This window comes from Toxotes jaculatrix, chromosome 9, assembly GCF_017976425.1.
Source record: "Toxotes jaculatrix isolate fToxJac2 chromosome 9, fToxJac2.pri, whole genome shotgun sequence".
NCBI lineage: Eukaryota > Metazoa > Chordata > Actinopteri > Toxotidae > Toxotes > Toxotes jaculatrix.
This window is the reverse complement of record NC_054402.1, coordinates 1,849,198-1,875,784: the sequence shown is the minus strand read 5'-3', so window position 1 is coordinate 1,875,784 and position 26,587 is coordinate 1,849,198. Positions and strand designations below refer to the sequence as shown.

The window sequence follows — 26,587 nt, the reverse complement described above, 5'->3', positions numbered from 1 at the left end:
TAAACCTTGATGGATATCTGCATGCATGGCCACACCTAGACAGGTTCTTCTCCCTCCGGGGTGGGTGTGTGCGAGTGAGAGAGGCCGTGGTAGTCTGGTAACAAAGGGTGAGCTGGGATGGTAAGGCGTCATGCTACATCTGGGACATGCTTACACACACACACACACACAGAGCAGACATCTGGAGGGGACGTTCGGCTGGATCAGGGGTTTAGCACCACTTGTCACACTCGTCTACCTCCGTGTGATAGTCGCACAGCTGTGGTCGCAGATCAGACCTCTGGGCTCTGAAACAATTAGACCAGCATTAAACAGATACCCTGATAATCTGCTGCTCTTCACCAAACACTTGTCACTGCAAGTCCCCCCCCCCAACAATGTGCATGCTACTTATGCACATTAACTCTAGGGGTGGACATCAGATCTCAGTACTTTTGGAACTTAATGTGTTTGCATCAGAGATATCCGAGCAGATTAATAATCCTCAGATCCTGCAGACTTTGCTGTCTTGTCACGTTCCCATCTTTATCAGATTAGCTGCCTGTGGTTGCTAAACATTGTTTCCTGTCTGAAAACAGATTTGGTGAGAAGGTGCAGTGAGATGTCTTTATACAGGATGTTCAGAAATCTGTAGCTACTTCACAATAAAAGCCTTATAATATCTGGCTGTTGGAGAGCTTTGATTGTAAAGCGGCAATGTTTATTATGGCTCCAAACAGGATGTATTTTTGATGAGGGCACATTTCTGTTTCTGAAAACCTTTATTTAGTCCTGTTTGTAGTCAGTTTGTAAACACCAGCGTCAGTTAGCTTCGCTGGGATTTTATTCTCATCTGTAACATGGTCATACTTATTGACATTTCCATTCCAAAGCACTTGCTCTGTTCTGTTGTAAAATCTAACACGAACCTGCAGCATCGAAAGTGAACTGAACTCCTGAACCTGACAGGGAATCATCTGATGAGGCTGCTGAGATCTGTCGGCATCGCTTCGTGTTTGTTGTGGTCTCGAGAAAGAAACCTCCATCTGTCACGGTGGCTTTTAAAACGTTGTAACACAGGTGAAGATGGGGCAGATGATCCAAACTAAGTGAGTGTTTGTTTCCTGTGCTGCTGTCTCTGATTTCCTCAGCGAGCTCCTGTTGTATTATTTAACAGCTTTCAAACTGGGGCACTGGGCAAAGAGGTGAAGACGAGAGGCCTACTGTGACACACACACACACACACACACACGCACGCACGCACGCACACACACACACACACACACACGCAGCAGACACAATGGACTGTGTACTTACAGTTATTTAAACCCTGCCTTTCTGTGAGATATAACAGTGAATATCTTGAAAAGATGTAGATGAAGTTTACGTTCATGCCTTCTATAGATCTATCTATATGATAATCTATAGATTATCTCTGCTAATGCTAACTAATCATTTTTCCTTCTGTTAAGCCCAAATAACCAGAAACAGAAAATGGTTCACTTCCGTTAATGCAAAGGACGATCTGATATCTGAAACCTGAAAACCTGATAAACACTGACGGCTGTTAATCTGTAAAACTGACCCATGTTAATGTGAGACTGATAATCACAGCCCAAAATCAGGAATTCAAACTTGGAAACATTCTCTGTACATCTGAAGCAGAAACGTGTCAGCGGGTATCAGTGGAGCCCCGTGCTGGTTTCAGTGCACATAAGAACAGCATTAAATATTTACTGATTGTGCCTGGCCTTCAGGTTCCTCCGCTGCACTCATTTATAGCGAGGACGCTCTGCTCACCAGATAATCCCACGCAACACTCTTCCTCTCCTCCTCTGACTCTCCACGTTTATTTCTTCCCTTGCATTTCTCTAGTCTTTGCCAGAGTCGTTAAGGCAACAGGCTCAGACAAAAGAGGAGAACTGGAGTGTGTGTTACTATTTTTAGGACTTGGCCAGTTTGCTTTTGACCATTGGTGCTGCAATGCCAAATAGTTTTTCTGTGTCTGTGTGATTTAGCAGTTCAGCTCTGGGGCTTCTGTCTGTATTGTGGGATATATTTTTGGTCAGGGATCTCCAGGACCAGCCTGGGGCCTGTTCATAACTTCAATCTGTTTTTTGTCTTTGTCTTTCATGGTTCTGCTTGGTCCCTTTGAGACTACAAGCCTAGAGCTTTTGCAGAGAGACATACGGGTGGACAGTAGGGCTTTACAGCACAAAGAAGGGCTCAGGAATGATATTAAATCATTGTTTGAGCTCAATGATTATTCACAAATACCTTAAGACTTGAAATTGTGTATTCATATATTGTTTGAACATGTTGGCTCTGTTTAAGCTTAAAAACAATATGATCCTTTATGATTCTGCAGAGAACAGGGATAGAAATCAAGACAGAGGCAGACAAACATGTTTTTTTTTTTGTGGGGATTATGCAGCCTGTAACTGTTAGACTGCATTTAGATTCACATGCAGGCGAGCAGAGAAATGCAGAGAGCTTGAGACAGATGGCTGATAAACACTTACTGCAGGTTCACTGCCAGTTTATGCAGCTGAAAAGACAGACGATCCAAACACGCTGCTTCTGCTGCTGGCCTCAGGCTTTGAAACAAAAATGGAAAGCGGGGGGATTCTTCTCCTCCTCCCCGGTGCTTTTCTGTTGTTGTGACTTCACTTAAGTTTTACCTAGTAACAGCAATAGTTATTTTCATGGTGAAATGTTTGTGTGTGGATACAGTATTGATGGAAGAATGATTGTTGAATGTAGACTGTACCATAATCACACATTCAGCCCTCAGAGAGGATGAGATACTGACTATGGAGCTGAACAAATCCTGATTTTTGATCGACAGCTCAGAGGTGAAGAATAAATCTCACCTCAGAGGGGAAGGAAAAATAGACTGAGAAGAAGATGGTGTTGAAGAGTGACTGCGGCGCTGTATTCATCCCTCTGGGAGTCGTAGTAGGAAGGGAAGGAAGGAAGGAAGGCACGCTCTGAGGTTTCTGTGGTTTCTATCCTTCCTTTTTTCAAATATAAAGTCAGCACACACGCAAACAGTCTGGCATGGCCTCTGAGTCAGGCCATGAAGACAGACGGGTCACTGCGTGTTTGTGAGTCTCATCCTCGCCTTAATGGACCAGAGGACCAGGCGACTGCAGATCAGCCCTGCTGTATATTACATAAAAGTACAAGACAGGGAATAATTTGTCTCCAGTTTTGTCTGTGTTGTCATATAAGTGGCATTAAAATGGTTGTGAGTAATGCACCTGACACCACTATGTTCAGTTATTGCATAAAGTAAACCCCAGTGGAAATGCCAGGAAAAAAAAACATTTGAAATACTGCAAATACAGCAAAAGAGTAGTTATTCTGTACTGAGGTGGAGACGTTGGAGTACTGAGGAAGAAGATACGGTGAAGGCCGCAGCAGAAAGCCGTCTTCCTGCCTGCCCTTAATGTGGGTCAGGGAAGTCCTCTGCCCTCTCTGCCATCGGCCACGAGCCTACTATCCTGTCTGATCCAATCAAAGCTAGCCTGCAGGGGATTATTTAGCTACCGTTCCCTCCGTTAACAAAGACTCCTCTGTTGGCCCTCCTCTGACTCACAGCACTGGAGGGAGTGCACGGCGGCGTGCACGTGGAGTTAACGCAGACCCTGGTACCCTGCAGCAGCTTCGGAGCACCACAGTTCTGTCTTTGGCATGTGAATGAGCCGAGCGTTCTGGTTTTGACACCGCTGCTGTGGAGACATGACGGCTCGATGCGCGTGTTTCCTGCTGAGCTTGCCACTGCAGTATGACTACAGTTTCTGTGCTAACGCACTGTTTTATCACGTTCATGGGACTGATGTGTTATTTTTGCCTTCAGTGTGACAGGCGTGTACATATTTTACAGCTGCAGTGGTGCAGGTCTCCAGCTGCGCTTTGTTAGAATAAGAGTCTCTGCTTTAGTTGAAAGAAGTCTTTCACATTACACCCAGGAAGCAGTGAAATCTATTTTAAAGGAGGAGCAGGATGTGGAGAAAGACAGAGAGAGGTAATGGTAAACAGTAAAAATGAAAGTGTTTTTAATGAAGGAAGGTCCGTACTATGTACAAGAGGTTCTGAGATGGATTTTAAACTTTCCAAAAATCAGATACTGCAGCTTAACAGCCCTGAAGCATGAACGTGGTGCTACTGTGGTATCGTGCAGTCACCAAAGTCTTCATCAGGATTCGCTCACTGAACTGATCAGCAACCACAGCAGAACTGAATGTTGCCAAATTAACACCAGCGCCAGACAAACACTGGTGTGGTGCAACTGAAAATCTCATTTGAATACTGAGGTGTAGAACAGGTTGTTGTAATCTGTGAGATCCTCATTTGAACTATGGTGAAAGCTGAGAAGCCAGCGTTGATTTCACCCACACAAGTCTCTTAGTTCTTAGAAGAGAAATGTCAGTGAGTTGGAAGAAGCTAGTTGAGGGCTGTTGAGCCTTGAGAAAACCGAGGTGTGAAGAGGTGCAAGAGGAAGTTCGGCGTTTTCATGTCTTCCTCTTTTCCAATTTCATGATATCAATATATATGGTGTTGGTATAATGGTATGTGTCTGTGGTCAAGTAAATGATGGTTATCCTAAACTAATGCTGGTTGTTCAGTTGTCCACTTTGTCTTGTATGCAGATGGACAGAAAGTGGTTGAGAGGATCAGACTGTCACTGATTCACTGTCCTGGACTGCTCCATATGCAGCAGAGGAGGGGAGGCTGCTATATTATTAAAGTCAGTTTAAGGGGATTATATGGACCTGGAACTGTGATCCCCCCACAGACCCGACCTGCGCTCAGTGGTAGCTGCCATGACTGAGCCCCACACCCGGAGGGGCTCAGAGGGGGGTTGTGTGTGCGTCCTGTGTGTGCATCCTGTGTGTGTTTGTGTGTGTTTTAAGAGCTCTGCTTGAGTCTGCATGCGTCTATCTGGGACACGAGGATCACTGCATTAAATCAACTTAAGGTTTTAGGTTAGTGTGGGAGGAGTGTGTTGATGCATAAATGTGTGTTTGGGCGGCGTTGGCCAGCGTGTGGATTCATGATCATCGCCATGTAACCATTTTAGGTTTCGCAAGTTGTGCGTCTGTGGGCATGGCTCTAAAAGGACAGAGAAGTAAACTCTGCTCCTAAGAGTGAAAGAACAAGAGACTGTTAATAGAATAAAGTTTATTTTGCCATTTGCACAGATACATTGCAGTACATGTACACTGGAACTCTTGTGCATATAAACCATATAGATATATAGTGTAAGCTTAAGTGCCTAATATAGGCACCCAGTCACTTTCAGTATATGCGATGATATTGCACATAGTAAAGAGATTTTTCACAGAGTGATCGTACAAAGATATTTCACATGGTGATAACAGAGGTATGTTTCACAGGCGGTATTGCACAATATTTTAAACAAGGTTTATTGCACAGTCAATCTGTTCCTGTTTTAAAGAGGTGCATTGCATTGTTCGTGTTGGTTAGGATATGTAGTAGCTCCTTCCCTCCTTAATGTCCTGTGCCACTGTTAGCCGACCTAACAAACTAAATGTGGACTTTCCGGTCTCCGTAGACTAAGAGAGGAGACAACAATTTAAAAAAAGATTTAAAACAACTGCCTGGGAATCCCTGACCGCCACTCTGAACTTTCCTGTCTGTCTGATGTGACACTCTCAGCAGTTGATTAATGTCCATTTGCATGCTGCTTTGCCTCGACATCCGCTCGATTGTGTATGTGTCAGACAGGCATAGGGCCAGTGAGTCATGAAGCCGTAAAGGGCAGGGTGAGCTCTGGAATGTGTGACAGAGCTAGACCAAGGGGGGTGGTTTTGGCTGTGTGTGTGTGTGTGTGTGTGTGTGTGTGTGTGTGTGTGTGTGTGTGTGTGTGTGTGTGTGTGTAGGCGTGTGTGTGTGTGTGTGTGTTGTACGGGTCATCAACAACCGGAAACCCAGAGGAACAAACAATGTGCTGCTCCTTGTGCTGGGACTGGGCCCTCACAGTTCCTTTACGAGGTCTCCTCCCTCCGTCCTCTCTCTTAATGACTCGCAGCATCAGGAAATCCTTGAAAAGTCTGGAAACAGTTTGCATGATTGAGATATAAGATCTCATCTCTGATTTTACCCGCCAGAATGGAGGCAAATGTGTTTCATGCCCACTTTTTGTTTTAATAAATATTTTCCTGCTTTTGTTATTTCACCCCCAAATTCCAGTGTATCTTTGGTTTAGTCAAATAAGTTTTAATGACAGCTCTCAGTCTGAAATCTGCAGGTTTATACAGCTTTGTTTCTTCATTTCAGTTTTGAATTGAGCGAAATGTAGCTCAAAAATCTGATATGGGACTTCCCGAAGACCTCTAAACTTCCTAAAATTGAGTGACACAAACACAAAGGGTGTTAAAATTAACCAAATGGGAGTCAAGGCCATCTAAGGACATTCATACACTCCCTTAGCCACACATACTTGTTGACACAGTGTTTGACCTGAGTCTCCTGCACACGGGCAGGAAGCTGGGAGGTGCTGTTTCAGAGCAGCAGCTCTCTTTAGAGTCACCTTCTGTGTATTTATAACTTCTTTTACGTCTTCACTTCGTCTGACCTGAGTGTTGATGAAGATACGTCCATCTTTCTGCTTTTTCTCTCTTCTTCTCTCTCCTGTTTGTTTCTGCTGCTTCGTAGGAAGCAGAGGGGGGAGACAGGAAGGTGTTTGTGTGTGTCATGTTTCACATTCCTGCACTTTATAGCACACACACACACAATCACACACAACATGGACATGGATACAGCCAGGTAACTTTGAAGGGTACAGTGGGAACAGTGTAACGCTGAAAGTGTGTGTGTGTTTCTCTATATTCATTTCCTTTCAAGTCACCGTGCATGTCCATTTTTGTGTGTGAGTGTGTGGATGTGTGTGTGTGTGTGTGTGTGTCAGCGGGGGGTGCACCTTGCTGCCCTCTTACATCACCATTGTCGCCGTGACAGGCAGTTAAATGCATTGCCTTATAAGGCAAAAGCGCGCAAGGCGGATGGAAAGGAGGAGGGGCAGGAAGAGCCTGTTACCGTGACAATGCTGACTGCTGCCGGGCAACTGGGCCGTCCTGAAACTCCTGTTTGGCCACATTTTCACACTCACACAGACACACACACAGACACACACACACACACACACACATCTCTGTGTTCCTATTTATTTTCCCACCTTCATCTTATTCGTCTCTCGAGCGTCACATGATTCACTCATTTAATATTTGCGTTTGTTGTTATAGGAAATATTTTTGTGTCTCTGCCTTTGGTCTCTTTATTGTCTGTCTCTCTGGAAGGTGTGTGCATGCATGTTGGCCGTCGTCATAGGTTTTGTATGAGATCAGCAGCGCATGAGCAACAAAAACTGCTGTTTTAGTGGGAATGCCAAGAATGAAGATTTATAGCTGTTGAAATGTCGTGCTTCTCATACCACGCATGCACACGCACAGATTACACGTAGAACTCTGAACTCTGAAGTATTTGCCGACCTTCTCTTTGTTCACACTCGCTTATAAACCATGCAGTGTCTCATTCTCCTCCTCTCCTTTTCCTTTCTTTTCTCTCCCCCTCTTTCTTCCTGTCCTCTGATTCCCCCGTTTTTGGCCAAAATGTCATTGCACAGGCATCGACCTGCTGTGACCTTGGTTCTGTAACTAAATTGTCAGCCGTGTGACTTACTGTAGCTGACAGAAGTAGATGAAGTGATGCTGCCAGCTGAGCACGTTTTGGCTTGTGTCTCTGGTGTGTAGACACGCTTTTTTTTTTTTCCCTTAATGATTAAAATAACCCAGCGCTGAGTAACTCTGTCTTTGTCACTGAGTTTAGCACTTACTCGTTCTATCTATAGTGCAGTTTACTCACACAAAGTCAGATGCGTTCACACGGTAGAGCCAGAAATGCGCCTCAGTGTGTGGCTGTAAAGCCTGTGACACATGAAGAAGAAAAGATCAGTTACAGCACTAAAGAATATTTGAATATCTCACAAGTTTATTAGGTAGTGTCTGTGGAAGAGAAGATGTCATTACTCCAGATGAATACAGAAGAAGAAGTTCACCTCTCCCACATTTGTTCTGTGAGACGAATGACTTCTCTTTTCTGACCAATTACTTCCTCTAACAGCCGTCATTTGGTTTCAGATGTTTTTTATAATCAGTGTGTGTGAACCAAGTGGTGTGAAGAGGGAAAAAAAAAAGGTTAACCAGCAGTGGTTGCTCTAACAAGCCTGCAGTTTTACAGCACTCTTTCTAAAATGATAATGAAGCCATTTGTTGTATAATAGTTGCATATTGGTTATACTGCGAAGAAGATGGTGCAAAACAGTTAATGGCTTTTCTGATGATACATAACACTTATGAAAATACACATCATGGGATTATCATGACATTATTTTATCATGACTTTATAATTTTAGTTTTTATTGCACAGGCAAAGACAAGTGCATTGTACAGCAGAGAAGCAGGGTCAGTGTGCAGCTTCAGAACACACAGGCCCGAGTCACTGTCATATTCTGTACTTACAGAAACATGTTTACACGCTTTTCCTGCATTGGAAAACCCTTAAATACTGAGAATGCCAACACCAGAGCTGCCATCAGAGTGGGTTTGGCACCATGACAACAGTATGCTGTCTAGCAAAGCCAGGTTTGGTGGACTGATTCCGTTTCCTCCTGCCTGTCCTGATCAACAACAGAACCGCAGAACTGTCCTGGAGCTCTGGAAAGATTCAGCCAGTGGTTTTAATAAAAGGCCGACACAAACAGCTGACGCTTCGCCCTGCCAACTGCTATCAGGCCTGCCAAACTCCTGATTGGGGCTATGTAAAAAAGCACACGCACAGAAGCGGGGGTGTAATAATAATGACCTCAGCTCATTCAGTGATTGGAGAGCTCTGGTTTTGTATTGGGAGGTCAGGCCGGTGAAAGAAGGGGAATGCCACTCTGGCTACTGGTGGTTCTGGCTGCCCGGACCAGCTCCTGTGAAAAATGAATAATCTGAAGGAGCCACATTTACACGACAACAAGGCAAACGTTAACTCTGTCAAGGTCAGAGGAGACGTTAAACAGTCACAGTCCTGTTTGAAGTGCTCTCTCTCTCTCTCTCTCTCTCTCTCTCTCTCTCTCTCTCTCTCTCTCTCTCTCTCTCTCTTTCTCCCTCTCTTTCTCCCGCTCTCTGTTGACTTGTGATAATTTAACTTGATTTGCAGCCAAGCGGAGGCTTGAATAGTGTGAAGTCAAAGTGCAACACCTTTGCAGCAGCAGCACGTCTCTAATGATCCCAAGGTCATCGCTGCATAAAGTTTCTGCTTATGACTCATTGAGTTGACCCACTTATACAGAACTAATTACATCAAATATGGTGCAAGCACAAGGGTCAGCTATGGTCCCTCATATAGTAAAGTAGGCCACAGTTGTTGGAAAGAAGGTGACGTGAAGTTCAATTCATTTCACTTGGACATGATCTGTTTTTCTTTCCACTTGTCGCCTTGTGTCCCCTGTACACAAGGTTTCCAGGTGCTACCCATGACTCTGAGTCGGTCTCCAGGAGTTAGTCTGGTCCAATCAGGTGCCTGAATGGGATCCTTATCTGAAACCAAGATAAGAAACAGACCTCGCTGACGGCCCAGTGGTGGCGTTAAAAAAAAAAGTTTTAAAACTATTTTTATTTTTGCTTAGTGCTGAGTTTTACTTTTATTTCAGGGAGTTTGGAGTAGGTATCACATTTCTGAAAGAGTTTTTGATATCATGAAGTATCAAATATGGTTGAATAAAAGCAGTTGAAGTGGTGATACGTTTGGGTAAGCTTCAGCCATGCATGGCAGTGTGTGTCACGTTTTTTTTCTCAAGAGCATGAGAACCTTTCCAAACTCACATATGAGTTGTGAAACGACAGCCTGGTTGAGTCACTCAGCTGCTGCTTGTGGGCGGCATTTAATGCCCTCAATTGTAAAATGGTGTCAATCATTGCGACACCTGTCCTTGTTACCTTTACCACAGAATTATTCCACTCTGTCTTGTGCCTGAGGTGTAATTTCTAGAAGTAAGAACTGTTTTCAGTAAGAGGAGGAGTCTGTGACGTGTTTATCACGTCCTGTGATAACATCTTAGCCATTTTAGCTGTTTAGAAGTTTATTTTATTCACAACATTCCACGTTGATGAGGCAGAGTTTTATATCTGCCTGGTGAAGTGAATAATCCGTGTCCTTTTACCTGTGAAATCACTGAGTATTTGTTATGTGGCCTCTGGCAGAGACGGTGTGCTTGTTAGATGATGAGCTTTCTTCATTCAGTACATTTTCATTCAACCACAGTGTGAGCAACCAACCATCGTTTCACAGCTTGGTGCAGTTTGGTGTATTTGGGTGTTTGGTGAGAATGCCTTCAGCTCCGCCGGCACCAAATGATGTGACCAAGATGCCTGAAGATGTGATGTTAAAATTGAGCCCTGCATTTTTCAGTTCAGTTTCTGCTCACTGTCGTTTACCCTGGTGGTTTTACGTGTTTTCATTCCTGTGTGAAAAGTTGTTGACTGGCCAGAATATCTCAAACCACATCACTTAAAACATTTTTTAAAACGACCCCACCAGTAAGTCCAGAGTTGCTGTTTATGGGCAACTTTTACATAAATTAAAGTCAACTTTACTACCGTGGTTCTGGCCCATGGAAACAAATTGCAGGTGTGAGGTCCTGAAAGTACAGCTGGCCTCCTGTGCCGAACCCAAAAACGGCAGAGACTTTGCCGTTGACCTCACTCAGCTTTCTACATGAGTCATGTAGGTTATTTGAATCATCAGAGCGTGGCAGGACGTTACGGACTTCCTGTGCACTTTGCTGAGCTGAGCCCATCGTGATGTCGTTGGACAGAAGGCTGACAGTCCTCAGCTGGCTGATTATTACAAGTTTGCACCACTTGCTCAGGGGTTAATGTTTTACATCTTGTACAGTTGGATTCATTCACTGCATTCCTGGAGAATTAACATGGACGTCCTCCACCCCCGCCGTTTCCTGTGCTCTAAAGACAGGAAGTGGATTAGTTGGCTGCTGATTGGCTGACGAGAAAAAGAAGTGATGGTGTGATATGAGAGAAACAGACACACGCAAACTGAGGGAAACACAACTGCTGAGTAATGCTGACAGATTCCTCTGTGATTGCTGTCTCATGTCCTTTCTCTCCTCTCACTGCTTCTTTGAACCGATCTCACCCAACTTCTTCCATTTTAGCTGCCGTGAAACTTTGTATTGGTTTGTCTCATCACGTGCCACACAGGTGGTGAGGAAGGAGACAGGAGGAAGATAAAATAGAGGAAAGAAAACATTTCTCATAAAAAAAAATAGTAGAAATATTTGGATTGGAGTCACATGAAGCCTTAAACAGGACCTGGTTAAAAACAGCGGCAGACATTAGGAGGACCAATTGAAATCCTGCTTGTTTTCTAAAGCTTATTGGATAGTTGAGGAGTTGAGGATCTTTAAATAATCTTCAAAGATTCTCATAATTTCAGATTCAGATCCAGAATCTGAAATTACGAGAATCTTTAAAGAGAATCTTTGAAACAGACTTGAAGATTTTCCATCATAGATAACTACACTGTAAAAGCATGGACCCAAAGCTTGAAGGTCGATCCAAGCTGACTTCAGTCCGTACTCCAATATGTGATAATCCTGACTCTTACCCGATGTCACAGACTCCTGACTGTGCATCCTGGACGTGGAGTTGTTTACCACTCAAAGGATCCACTTTAATGTCCTTCAGTCAAGTGTCTGAGAGATTCTGTGTTTTCAAACAACTTCTCCAGTAGAGGTTTTGGAGGAAGGGTACTCTACAGGTCTGCTTTTCTTCCTTCAAGGTGATTTATCTGTTTCTGGACTACACAAGTACTAACACTGTTCACCCCAGGAAAGTATGAAAGCTCTGAGATGACCCAGATGGGGAAGGAGATGAAGTAGGTGAGAGGAGGAGGAGGAGAGAGTGAAATGTACTAAAAAGGGAGTCAGCGGGAGGAAGAGCATAGCTGGCATTTCTGAAATCCCTGTCGTGTTCAGCAGGGTTGACACTCGTTCATCCACCGACTCTGCCTGGTTCCCTCCTTCTCCTTCGCTTCATCTTTCTCTGCTCATTCTTATCTTGTCTTCCAGTCCTGCTATGCAGACTTGGCACAAAAAAAAGCTAATTTGAAGAGAAATATTTGGTTCGTTTTGCCAGCTGAAGTGGATGGAGTCTTCCACATAAGACAGCATAGTGAGAGCCAGCGAGTCGAGACTATGAAAACCTGTTTCATTTATCAACAGCCATACACATCTGGAAAGTAATAATCCATAACATTTGCATACAAATAAATCCATGTTTTACTTCTCTGTATTCTCCACTGCTATAAAACAATAGTACTTTTGTGTGTATATGGTTCATAAAAGCTTGGATTGTTGTAATCCTGTTCAGGATAGCAGACCAGAGACTTAAGAACACATCTCAGAGAGTCTCCCCCCTCTCTGTCTTCACCTCTCTTCCTTTTATTTAATCCCAGGAAGAGTCCCACTGTCTCATTAAATCTCTCTTTGGATTTTCCCATAAAACCCTGATGCCATCTATTCTTAACACTCTGGGTAGAATTTGCCAGAATGATTACACATACTTTGGGGGATTCATATTTTTAAAGTCTGAGTTTCTTGTCTGTGTTCGAAGCACAAGAATGCAGTGGTTCAATCCACCAAGCCCAGAATCTAATTTCAATATCTTATCAATAACTTCAGATAGTCTTTTACTGAGTGTGCCTAGTTGTGGGCAAATGTGTCAGCCCAAAGTCTAAAATGTCAATTCATTGGATTAAGAAACGAACATGAGGAACATTTGTGGTGGCCAGTGTCAACACGCAGTTACACAACGCTGGAACTGTGTGAGGTGCAGTGGAGCAGTTTGCCCCAAAGTCACTGGCAGTTTCCACGGACACGCAGCAGGATCACATGACCTTAGATCACATGACCTTGGATTTAGAGGCCTTAAAAAAGGGTTGGAATTTTTTTGGGGACTGACCTAACAACTTAGTTATTGCAGTGGTGGTGGTGTATGATTTATGTGCCAAATGACTTCACGGCTGAAGTGGGATTCACTGTGTAAAAAACAAAACAAAAAGTTCTGGATGGTTTGATTTCTTCTGTCAAAAAGCCAGAGCATAAATTAAACTGATGTGTTTCACAATCTGAAACCAGAGCGTGTTAGAGGATCCTGTGTGACAGTTACAGGCTTTTATTCTGTTCTGAATGTTAGCACACAGGCAGATGACGAATTAGCTTTAAGTATTCTTGTCAAGCAAAAATCTAAAAACTGCAAGTGTGAGTGCAAGTTTTCAGGTTTAAAAAAAAAACTAAAAAAAAAAAACAAACTGTTTTCTAGCAGCTTGTGAGGACTCTGCTGATCCTGACATCGACACACACAGACCCACCAGCCTGTCAGTGGCAGTGCAATCTGACTCCACACTGGACTGTTTTTGAGCAACAAAGACAGGAAGAGGCATAAATAAATGAACAAATAACCACATCACTTGACACTTTACCCCTTCCCTCCCTTTCTCCTCCCCCTCCTCCCTCCCTTATTTCCTCTCCTCTCTTCTTTCTCCCCTCCTTTTATAAAATGGCAGCAAATCACTGAAAGACACCTGGCTGCTGCTGATTCCCTGATTTTATTTATTCCCTTATTGGTTTAGAGAAAGAACAATTAGTCCATGAAATGTGTGAAAGTAAAGGAAGCTTGTGTGTGTGTGTAGTGTCTCCTGTTTTCCAGGGAAATCATTTCTCTCTCTCACACACACACACACACACACACACACACACACACACACACACACACACACACACACACACACACACACACACACAGTCCGTTAAATTCCATGTAAGAGATTAGTGTTGTCTCTGTGTGTGATTGTATTCCCCTGTGATGGACACAGTGTGCTCACACACTCGTCCAGGGACTCGTCCTCTCCTGTCTCCTCTCTCCCATTTCCTCCTCTGGCAGCAGTGATCTCAGGGTCAGAGAGTCACACTAAGTAATCCAGAGGTTTGGTATTTCCTGGAGAGGAAACTGGAAAACCACATATTTTATTTTATTTTTCACTGGTCTTAAAAGTGCTGTTCCCCCTTTCATTTTCTATTCATCAATTCAACATTTCATGTTGTGCTTTTTTGTAAACACCCATCTTGTTTCTCAGCTTCCATCTTTCATCTTACCTAATCCCCTGTTCACTCGTCTGCGATCTCTCCTTTACCCTCCTCCATTGCTGCGGAAAGTCACTTTTAGAAGTGATTAATATCTTAGCACTGTTACTTAAAAAGTAAAGTTTTTATTCTGCCAGCTTCAGAGCACTTTAGCATTTCCCATCATTGCTTTAAAGTTCTATTTAAAAGCTTTGATCTCATTTCCGTTAGCACACACTGTTTCCAGGTTTCATACTTTTCTGCTTTTTTTAACACTTTCTGTCACGTTTGTCGTCTCTCTTCCCGCATTCATCACATTTCACTCTTTTCTCCTCCGCCCTCTTCTCTTGATCATCTCCTACCACCCCACCCTGCATTTCCTCTCCCCTCCCCTCCTGTCCTCCCCTCCTTAATCCTCCCTTTCCTTTGTTTCTGTTAGCTGCTATATTAAGGCTCCTCCGGAGAGTTGTGTGTCTGGCTGGACGCAGTCGATGAAGCTTGTTGAAAACAGTCAGCGTTAAGCTGTTGACTCACATAATGTCATATCTGAAGGGCATTAGGCCAGCCAAGAAGCACACAGCAATTACATGTTTGTCAGCTCCCTCTGGGAGGTGTGTGTGCGCGCTGTGGTGCAAGATTGTCCCCACATTATAGCTCGCCTTTACTGACTACCTGTCAGCACATGAAGCAAGAGGGAGGCTCCCTCGGTCTGTGTGTGCGTTTGTGCACACATGTTAATGATCACCTGTCCAGACTTGAGAGGATAATGAGACCAGAGCAGCCTGTGCAGCAGGGCTCTGCTTCGTCTTTCTTCTCCTCTTCCTGAGCCGTTCTTTCTCCTCTTCGCTGTCTTTACTGGTGATTAGCAGTACCCTGGTGACCACTAGTGTTGGACATGAACATCTTGGCCAGCTCTTCTTCTCTCTGTAGAACCACTACGCTTGGCTTTGGCAGTGCATTCTGGTTCATGTTTATCATTCATCGTTTCAGAGATGCTGCCAATTGTGTGTGTTTGAATGTTTTTTGAGGCCTTTGGTGAGTGTTGATCTCCAAACAGCGGTTCGCTCGTTTAACTCGAGGCTGGTTCTTCCTTCTTAGTCCTTCAGTTGTCCAACACACATGCACTCATGTACCATGAAGCCTCCCAGGTCCCACCGTGGCCCCTGAGGGATGGTGTTGTATTCCTGCACTGTGACACTAGACCGGTGCAGCAGCGGTCCTGTGGTAGCAGGCTGCATATACAGTTACACCACTGTTGTTTCAATAGGGCTGCATGGAACCGGAGTGCAGTGGAATCTGCCGTGCAGCAAATTTGTTTTTTTTTTTCTTGGTTGTAAAGAGGAGTTGTCATAATGTTTATTGGATGGAGCCTGGAGAGTCTGTTTGAAGATGCTGTTTGTCTCATGGTTTGCTTTGTTTGCTGGTGTTAATAGAGTCCAGCTGTGACTTTCAATTCAAATCAGGAAATCGGACCTGTTAACGAATGTGTACACGTGTGTTGAACAGTTAAACTGAGCCTGTTTGCTCTGTGTCTTATGACTAACCTGTCCTCTGGAGCATTTGAAGCAGAAAGTGTGTGACAATAGCCAGCGGTGCTACTGTGCCGCACGCCACAGCCCTTTTTTAATTGACGTGCCTCTAAGAATAGGAGGCCTTGTGTGAGGCCAGACCAGGCTAGTTACTGAGCTTTATTCACAGGGCCAGGCCAGCATGGTTTTGGCTCAGCTGAGCCTGGTACAGCCGGTCCAGTTTAGTATGGCTTTGTCCAAGTCCCTTGAGGTTGTACCTCCTGCCAGCAAGTCCACATATAACTCCTTTAACTAGCAGTATGAATCTGCTCTTTGGTGCAACAGGCTGCTGTTTAACGTTTGCTTTTTCTTTCTCTGACACTATGTTGTGTCACACCCATGCTTCACATTCATACAACGCACCATATTTACACCTTGAGATTGGTCAGTACAACAAATCTGGCATTTCTGGATGCTCTGCTGTGCCAGTGGAGCAGCAGGGATTTACGTGCCCTGCTCGAGGGTTTGTTCACAGCTGTTTTTACTGAGTCACATCTTCCTCCCTGAGTCCAACCTCCTCAGGTAGCTTTGACTCTTACTCTCTGACATTTCTTTCTTTTTTTAAAATATTTTGCAAGGCTATTTGTGCTTAATTCAAAAATTAAGATTTGCATCAGCAGCACAGTGTGAAGGACTGATGCTGCAGCCCAGCTCATTCCGTCTGTCTCACCATGTTTCAGCGGCTTGTTTCATCACATCATCGAATCTTCACTGTCAGTCGTGTTTTTGTCCTCTGAGCTCACCTGCTGCATGTCTCTGCCTGCTTGGTTGGACGCCTGTCTTACTTGCTGACTCTGTGTGTGTGTGTGTGTGTGTGTTTTGATGTAAAGTAATGACGAGCTGCTGCTACAACGACCTCAGACTGTCAGTGCGTGGAGTTGCTTTAAGAGTGAGCTCATCAATGTTCGCAAGAAAAAAAAAAGGGTGTGTAATCAAGAAAACACACATAGACGCCCACACACACACGCACACACACACACTGCTGACGTCATGCACGGCAGTTAACATTGTGTTCAACCTGGGTCATTCTTCCAGGTGTAGGAAGACACACCCTCATCTGTGTGTGTGTGCGCGTGTTAAGGTGCGTACGTAATCAGAAAATTGCCAGTGCATTGAGAAATTGGGTGTGGGGATGATTGGTGTATGTTCATCCGTGGCATAGAGTTTAAGTGAGCTATACAAAGATATGATAGGTGTGTGTGTCTGTGTGAGAGGGTGTATGTATGTAAGTGCTTAGATGTCGATTCTTGTCTCTTAAGCACATTCCTGTCTAAGGAGTGGTGTCTATGTGTGTGTGCGTGTGTGTGTGTGTGTGTGTGTGTGTGTGCGTGTGTGTGTGTGTGTGTGTGTCTGCGTGTCTGTGTGTGTGTGCGTGTGTGCGTGTGTGTGTGTGTGTCTGCGTGTCTGTGTGTGTGCGTGTGTGTGTGTGTGTGTGTGTGTCTGCGTGTGTGTGTGTGTCTGAGTTAGTGAGACAGGCAGCATCAGTCTGTGTAACTTGTTTTCAGTGTGTGTAACCCTGTGTCTGTGTGTGTGTGCGTGTCTGTGTGTGTAACCCTGTGTCTGTGTCTGTGTCTGTGTGTGTGTGCGTGTCTGTGTGTGTAACCCTGTGTCTGTGTCTGTGTCTGTGTCTGTGTGCGTGTCTGTGTGTGTCTGCGTGTGTGTGTGTGTCTGCGTGTGTGTGTGTCTGAGTGAGTGAGACAGGCAGCATCAGTCTGTGTAACTTGTTTTCAGTGTGTGTTTTCAGTGTGTGTAACCCTGTGTCTGTGTTGGTGCCTGCATGTTTGCATTTTAAAGGTGCTGCCGTGTTCCCCTCTTTTCAACTGGTGATATCTGTCTGACCTTTGACCTTTGACCCTTTAGGCCCAGTTAGAGATCAGAGTTGAAAGACTGTTGGGGTCACACTCATGAGGTATATATATGTGTGTGTGTGTGTGTGTTCATGTGTTAGAAAACAGATCAAACAACTGACCCCGATAAGACCCCGTTAGGCTCCCTCTCTTTCCCACCCTGTGGCAGCAGTAAAGCAGTGAGGAGGCCGTTGTATATCTGCCATGGAAGGGGACACGTTGAACAACTTTTAACCACTTCCAGACACACTCCCGGCTTCTCCTGGACACAAACAACAAAGATGTCTGCACCCTGAGGACCTGAAGCCTCACCACACACCACATTTTCCATTAAGTGACAGGAATCAGTGGAAACCAGTTATGGTTTCTGTGTGGATCGTGGGCACCGTAGAGAAAATGGAGACCGCTGAAATTATTTTACAAACAAAAGTCTGTAAGATGAGCTCATCAAAGTTGTGACCCAGTTTCATCAAAGCCTGTGAAGACTTTAATGAATAAATACACTCATCACTTTACACATGCTACAAAATGAAACACTGCAGCTTCTGGTGTTAGGTGTGGATGTGTTAGTGCACAATAACAAAAAAAGATGTTCTTCACTGTGGCTGCAGCAGTTATGTAATAGGATAAGAGCACAGGTCTCATGTCTAAAATGTAAACCTTCTTAACACTGAGATCCAGCTTTTCTCTCCACACAGCCATTAGCTTGTTATCTTGGTCCTGAGCTCAGGTCAGAAATCCTCTGATCTGATTGGTGTAGCCAACACAGAGCAGCCACATGGACAGGTTTAACAGGCTCCTCTGGCACTCGTCCCGTTTGCTCTCCCTCTTCAGGAATCGGGGTCAGCTCACTTTTACTTCGGTCAATTCAACAAGTAGATTGTCTCCAGAATTAAAAGTGGAACTTGACTGAGATCAGAGATGTCAGATGCTGCACCTGTTGATAGCCACGCCACAAGGAAAGGAAACAGGAAACACAGCATGGTGAAAAGGTGTGAGCGAAGAAAACGTTCTCTGCTCCTGTGCCCTTTCAGCGTGGGTCGGCTTCTGTCTGAGCAGTATGCTGTGTGCCCACGTCTGTGCCAGTTTAAAGCACATGGCGGCACCACACCTTCCTGTCCGTGAGGCATGCTACTTTTCCCCGATGCAAAAAGCTAACTGAACAGAATTCAACAGGTTTCTTCCGTGTGGTTGCAGACCCAGAGCAGCCTGATGGACGGCTGCCTGCTGGCAGAGTACAGGGCTCGGTCAAGCTCTGATAAGGGCCGGCTGAAGTGTCCTTGAGCAAGACACAGAGTGTTTAGCAGTGTGAGGGGTCAGACCTCTGACTGCGGGCGGAGGGGGTGAAGGAGTGTCAGCTGCCTAATCTGTAGCACGTCGTGTTGCACAGAACATATAGTTCTCAGGCTCTGTGCAAGTCTCAGCCTGTTGCTGTCACCACTCCCAGGATCAGTGGCCCTGTTGAAACATGGCTGACTTTTGTAGTTTTAGTGAAGCTGTTCTCTGACACAGTTCACATTCCTCAACCTGGTTTTTGAAACCCAGAGCTTCCCACTGTGCAGAAACCTTCAGGGTTCCCCACTGTCCTGGGTAGAAAAGGCCTGTCATATAAAATATAAAGATTCATCCTATGCTCTTTTATTTTTACTTTTTTCTGCTTCATATGTTAGAACCAGGAAACATACATCCTACTGGTTGTGTGTTACTGAATGTACAGACGAGATCAATCTTAAAATACTGGAATGTGTTATTTTCCCTACATAAATAAACCGTGTGAGACCATGTGTGTTGTTGATGTGTTAGGATGATCACACACTGGATGCTTTAGCTCCAGTGTTTGAAACGGTGACAGAGATGAATGAATCTTTGCTGTGATTGTCTGCTCTGTGCTAAACTAAGCTGGGACTTCCTGCCATTGCAGTGCCACTTCCTGCTGCATTGTCCTTAACTGTGTGTGTGTGTGTCTGTGTGTGTGTGTGGGGTAGAGGGGGCATTGTCTTTCCGCTTCCCCCTCCTAACTTTGTCTCTATGTCTGTTTGTTTATGTGAAAGGTATCGCCCCCTCCTCATGCTCCAGTCCAGTCTCAGAGAGGGACCTCTGTATATATATATAATTGTGTGTGTGTATGTGTGTTGGGGGTTGGGTGTTGGTATCGGGCAGTCCAGGGGAGGGTCACAGAGGGAGAGAACGGGCCGAGGGAGGGTACAGGGGCTGAAGGGTGCTATTATCCACGGAGCTCAATGGGCGCTTTGTGCCGGTGGCCACAGTGGGACGGTGGGGAGAGGGGCAGGGCAGCGAGCAGCACCCAGTCATAATGTTTTTGAACACACCGTTCAGGAGAGTGAGAGAGAGAGAGAAAAAAAAAGGTGGAGTAAGGATGAGTGGGATTCATTCTTCTTTCAGTTCCAGCAGCGATGTTTTCCTGAAAGTTGTTTTATTCCTGCATCCTGTGTCGAACAGAAGGAAGTGGTGTGTGGCTGTGGCGGGTCTCACTTTACGTTCTGCATGAAGTGAATTGATACTCGACACCAGCACTTCAGAAGGACAGCAAATAACGATTATTTTTATTATCATCTCATCTGTTATTTTTTGAGAAGCTGTTGAATCTGCAGAATTTCAGAAAATTATGTCAAATACGTTTTATATTTCCCCTGAGTCCCCAAGGTGACGTCTACAAGCTGTTATTTTTGTCTTACCAGCAGTTTGAAAGTCAGATATATTTCATTTACAAAGACATGCGACAAGGAGCTGTAACTGCTGTTTCATATTTATTTTGATGATTACAGAATATACAACGATCACTGTAGCTTGTGTATTAACTTATGAGCTTTAAGAAGTAAAAGCATCCATCATTTTTTATGATGGACATTAAAATAACAGTGTTATTTTACAATTGCGCGTCAGTGACGGCAGCTTCACTGAGAGTGTTCAGCCCAGAACTTGAACATGTATTTCGGTCACTTGGCATTTTAAAGCATTTCCCTCAAATTATGTAACAAGTCAGAATAAAATGCGTCTGAGTGTTTTGACACTGACTGATTGATGATGTGCCATAGCTCAGATTTTTGGAGAGTGTCGTGACAGAGCTTGTAGAAGACGCGCCAGCCTCCCCGCAGTCCCGTGCCTACCTCAGTGCCACAAGCTCCTTCAAAATAAAATGATTCAAAACACATTTCTGAAGAATGCTGGCTAACCAGAAGCACAAAAACATGGATTCCAGCCGCCTACTGGTGTGTGTGATTTGTGCTGATGTGTGTCTTTTCCCAGATGTCTGTGTTTGTGATTTGGTACGCCATTCTGATGTTTAATTACATGTATCACAGATGTTGGTCAGTTTGATGCCCGTCTGGTTTTCAGAGAGTAGACGGGTTCTCTCTGACATGTCTCTTAACCTGTGACTCTTTATGCCAACATGGGACATATATTCACACAGCTTCTGTGTGTGTCTGTGACTGAGCCTGTAAGACAGAGGCTGAGTTTATTTCCTCTGTTTCAGCTTCAGTTGAAGTTGAATAATGTGAAGAAAAGCATGGAAACAAACTGGAAACGAACGGGAAAAAAATATGAAAAGAGAAATCAAGATTGGTTTTTCTGGAGTTGTTGTCGAGATGAAATGTTGTTCAGTGTAGAGCTGTTTCTGAAAGTGGGTGTTTACTCTGTAGTAGTATTATTAATGAGTTAGCTGCACAGTGTCATGTTATGACGTAGCTTATATTGTACTTTGATGTCAGTAGTACTTCTCATTTCTTAGGTATTGATGGTGTATTATAAGCTCTGTCTCCTCCACTTTTCTTCTGCTTCCCGTCTTATCAAAGGAACTCGCTTACCTCACTTCCTGTCCATTGAATTTCATTTTCTTTTTTCCTCAATTCAAAGTGGTTTATTGTTGTAAAAGCTGGATAAACATTCTGGCTCTGGCTCTGAATAATCACCCTGTGTGTCCCGTCTCTGTTCTCGCGCAGACTTTCACGGCGTGGTGTAACTCCCACCTGCGGAAGGCCGGCACGCAGATCGAAAACATCGAGGAGGACTTCAGGGATGGGCTGAAACTCATGCTGCTGCTGGAGGTCATCTCAGGTAACTCATCTGCCCGACCTCGAAGTGCTGGAGTCACAGGCAAATTAAACTAAAGCAGCTGTAATGATGTCTGATTAATGTTTCACACAGAAGCCTCAAATGGAAAGCTGTCCAGGCCACCACACACACACACACACACACACACACACACACACACACTCACACACACACTCACACACACACACACACACACACACACACACACACACACTCATTAGTCACCGAGCAGTGACCTGATTTTCAAAGTGTTTTCAGATGTTTAAGATGCACAGCATCGCTGTCCGTTCCAGGGCGTGGTCTCTCACAGTCTCCAACCTCTGTATGGATCACAGGCCTGTGAAAACACACTGGGCACACACACACACCCTGCTGTAGATCTGTCATTGTGTGTGAGAGAGTTCCCCTCGAGGTTTCTTGTGTTTAATTGGAGGTTGCAGCAGGGAAGTTGTTCCTGTTGGGACAGTAGATAATCATTTGAACCGCCATCATCCCGTAATGAAATTTGGACCCGGCGCGTAGCTTCCTCTTTCACACTGACTTCAGTTTTTTTTCTGCTGTGAGCGACGCTAATGTCGCTGCTGCAACTTCAACCGTCCTGACTGGCTGTCGTTCTGCTGAGCCTGTGGAAACACAGCCGGAGCTAACACACTCACTTTTTGTTTGTTCCCCCTGTGTGTGTGTGTGTGCGTGTGTGTGTGCACATGTGTGTGTGTGTCTACAGGCGAGCGGTTACCCAAGCCTGAGCGAGGCAAGATGAGGGTCCACAAAATCAACAACGTGAACAAAGCCCTGGACTTCATTGCCAGCAAGGGAGTGAAACTGGTCTCTATTGGAGCAGAGGGTAAGCACTGCATTCACGCACACGCACACACACACACACACACACACACACACACACACACACACACACACACACACACACACACACACACACACACACACACACACACGCGCGCGCGCACACATGTGTAACTAGCACCCCCAAATGCACATTACACCAAACACATTCAGCTGATGCTCTAAAACTGAATGAGTGAAATCAAAACTCTTCCTCATTAACTGCAGATACCAGATAAACCCCACTACCCTGGTGTAGTGATGAGTGTAAATATCCACAGTAAATGACCTTTGGACGTGAATGGATTACTGAACAGGCTTACTGGGCCTGGGCTCTTTGACGGGAGCCTCTGTCAGACCAACTCAGCAAACCGAGGCCACAGTAACATTTCAGTAAGCACAGAATCAGAACAGCAGCTCTGCTTCGAGAACGTAGAACCTGCAGCTTTCTTCAGTGGTTTCCTGCAAACTTTTATGTCGTGTGCTGTTGTGTTTAGTGCGATAACTGTTCATAGGAGTGTTAGTGTGGATCTGCTGCAGCAGAAAGTTTTGGTCAGGAGTCAGACAGCGGCTCTCGACCTCTGGTGTGAACTGAAGATGTTCAGGTGAGGTGCACTGTTTAATGAGTTCTGATTCACCTGTGGCCTTTTACACATTTGTTCCCAGGAACATTGTCTCATAATTCACCCACACGTTTGGAGCAAAGAGTAACATGAGCACGAGTATTTGAACGTTTGAATTCTCAGCAACAGAAAGTTTGTGCTTTTATTTCTGTAACTTAAAACTTCATATCTGTAGGAAACTACCTGAAGTTTCTTCGGGCATTCAGTTGTTTTCTAATGAGATGTTTAATTATTGCACTTCTAACTTGTGCTCAGAACGGAGGACAGTGACCTGTCTCCTACTCTGTCAGGACTAACAGGGCGTTGCTGAGACTGACAACCGCTGAACACAGAGTTGCTCAAAATACTGTCGTCCTGCGCACACTCGCACACTCACCCTTCCATAACAACAGCCCACTAAAGGTCATCTGCTGGAAAGTGATGGAGAGAAAAATGCTAACATGGAAAATGGAGGAGGGAAAAAATTGAGGGACGGTTGCAACAAGATGAGAGAGGACATCCTACACTTTCTCTGTCAGAGACTGTTTAAACTGACACGTTCCCAGACCTCCATTTGATCCTGAGGGACTGCAGTCTTAAACTTTTATGAAATAACTTATATCTTAATAACTTAATGAAGTAGAAATTAAACAATACAGATCAGCTGAGAGCAGGATGTCAGATTAAAGATGAAGAATGTTAAATAGAATGAAAGAGATGTGATGAGACAGTTGTTCAGGTGACAGGTGACAGTGAGAGTGTAACTGATGAACAGGAAGATGAAACAGGTGAAAGTATGAAAGGACTCTGGAATGTGAGGAATCTGACCCGGTCTACATGCCTGCTCACTAACATAATGTTGTACATGACTTACTGTCCTGTTCCATGCGTCTTCGTATGTTCGTTAACCTGCCAAATATCTGAGGTGGTAAAACTGAGATAATAATATTTGAAAACTCCCTCACAGGGCACAAAGTCTGTGATTACAATACACAAATGAGTTCAATGGAAAATGATTTGTCCTTTTTAAACGGGTAAATATGCGTCTGCGGTACAGTTACAGTTAAATGATGCTTCTGAGTGTGTTGCAAGCACCAGCTGATGTATTTTAATGATGTATTGAATATATTTTATGAGAGAAATCATTGTTAAAGCATCACACTTGCCCAGGAAATTCTGGTGATTTCGCAGCCGTGGGACATGAAGTGCAGCTGTGTGGGTGTGTTGGCATTAAAAAATAAAAGAGCAGATGTAAGATTGTAAAAACAGCAGTGATAGACAAGATATACTGTATGGTCCACAGTGACTGTAGATGAAGCTGAAAATGGGGTGATTAACTGAGGTGCCTTTTTGTGTTTGTGTGTGTGTGTGTGTGTGTGTGTGTGTGTGTGTGTGTAGAAATTGTGGATGGAAATGCCAAGATGACCCTGGGAATGATCTGGACCATCATCCTCCGCTTTGCCATCCAGGACATCTCTGTAGAAGGTACAACTTCCTGTGGTTTAATTTGCATAAACACATTCAGAACACGCAGCAGCTCGGCAGAGCAGTGCCTTGCCGACGGGAACTGCGACAGTTTGACTCTCAGCCAGGTTTCCAGGATTAATTAGCTGAGAGAAGCCTTCAGGAATCTTTGGTGTTTACACACACATGCATAGGTGCAAGTTGAAGATACATCGTGGGATCCAGAGTGGAAGTAACGAGGGTAGAGATGGAGACACACACGTGCACACACACACACTCAGTGCGGTGAATAGTGATGGAAAACGGCCAAGATAAGACAGGTCTGGGAAACATAACTGTGTAGTATGATGTGAAACTACTCAGCTCTAGAAACAATAGTTTAACTGTTATTATTATTATTGTTGTTGTTGTTACCTGATTATTGCAATGAAAAGTGGCTGTATAATAATTTAAACTCATTTTCATGGTCTGATAATGTGTGAATGAGTTAGTTCTTCAGTTCATTGATTAACCACTTAGTCTGTAAAATGCTGAGATAATGTTCCCAGAGTCCAGAGTGACAACTTCAAAATAAAAGTTTTTTTTCTGACCAACTGTCCAAAGCCCTGAATTTAGATTGACGTGAAACAGAACAGCATCAAATCCAAATACTCGTTAATTTTCTGTCAATGAGCTGATCAATTAATCTCTTCAGCATTAAACAGTCAGAAATCCCAAACAGTAATAGGTGTCTACACTTCACCACTTCCACTTTCCAGAATGTGTTTTTGTCTTTGCGTTTGTTTTGCGTTGATAAATCATTAGTCAGAGCTGTAATGACTCTTTGGTGGCTAATGAAAACAGTCTGTGTTGAATTAACTCTGGTGGGTGTGGACCACTACGAGGAATATTGAGTCATATTTCTTATTCTCCCCAGTGACTGATACTTTTCTGATGTTTGTTCAGGCACACGCAGTAAACAAAAACATCCTCAGTATTTTCAGCCCACTGATGAGCTCTTAAGCACTTTATATTTAGCGCAGTCATAAATGGCGCTGCAGTGTTTTTCTGTTACTGCAATAAAACAATTCAAGCACCTGATTCAGTGTAAAGAGGAGACACTGTGTTCACGTCTCCTTTTCTCCTCACTCCTGCTGCTCCTCCTCCTTTCTTCTCCTTCAATTCCTCTCCTCTTCCTTCTTCCTTGCAGAGACGTCTGCGAAGGAGGGTCTTCTGTTGTGGTGCCAGAGGAAGACTGCTCCCTACAAGAATGTCAATGTGCAGAACTTCCACATTAGGTAACACACACACGGTCGCAGTGACCACAGGTGTTTAAGGGTCATCAGTGTTGGGTTTGGGTGGGAGCTGTTGACAGTCAACACTGAGATCAAGATCTTTCAGGTCCACATGGGACAGTAAAGCTCAGCAGTGAAACCATGATAACATTTATTTATTTGTCATCTCTTTTGACATCAGAAGCGTTGACGTGATCTGTTAAACACACACAAACACACACAGACTCTCAGTTTGCGATGGAGCAGCATGGCTACAGAGTTTGTATTCTTGTATTGATATAAACAGGTGCAGCTGAATAAAATCTCAGTGGTTTATTTCAGGAAAATAAAACGCTCCTGAAATAAGCTACTGTGATTCTGTAGAGATGATGCCCCCTGCTGGAGAAACGGGGACATGTTTTACTGTTCTGTAAAGTAGTGAGAAGCCACATATCGTGTTGTCCTGACATAACAGCATATGGACAGTTTGAAGATTTAAAAAGAGTAAAATATATGAAGGGACAAATTCAGAATTTTTCAAAATATATATTCTAGGATTACTGTTGTTGTGTGGTCCATGTCCATTTGTAGATGGTCTGTACAGAGCAAATACTAAAGTCAAGTTCTATGCAAAACCTCTTAATTATCAGCATATAACTCAAGATCATCAGTTTTCCCATGATGTTGTTGTGACTTCCTATTTCCTGTTTGTAATTTCAGAGTGTTAGTTCGGTGGAGTGTAGTGGTT

General features: G+C 44.2%; 2 protein-coding genes across 3 annotated transcripts in view; both read left to right on the top strand.

The window, feature by feature from the left end:
• zgc:85932 (uncharacterized protein LOC405875 homolog) overlaps window positions 1-11,349 on the top strand; it is a 34,686-nt gene extending 23,337 nt beyond the window's left edge. The window contains exon 22 of the mRNA XM_041047223.1: window positions 11,339-11,349. The gene's annotated coding sequence lies outside the window, so the exon portion shown is untranslated. The remainder of the gene's footprint in view (window positions 1-11,338) is intronic.
• The window catches only part of LOC121187793 (alpha-actinin-4-like), a 48,906-nt gene that overhangs the window by 8,833 nt on the left and 13,486 nt on the right, over window positions 1-26,587 (top strand). For both annotated transcript variants that reach the window (XM_041047219.1, XM_041047218.1), the window contains exons 2-5: window positions 21,569-21,683; window positions 22,405-22,524; window positions 24,521-24,607; window positions 25,776-25,863. In XM_041047219.1, the coding sequence (XP_040903153.1) occupies window positions 21,569-21,683; window positions 22,405-22,524; window positions 24,521-24,607; window positions 25,776-25,863 (410 nt within the window). The remainder of the gene's footprint in view (window positions 1-21,568; window positions 21,684-22,404; window positions 22,525-24,520; window positions 24,608-25,775; window positions 25,864-26,587) is intronic.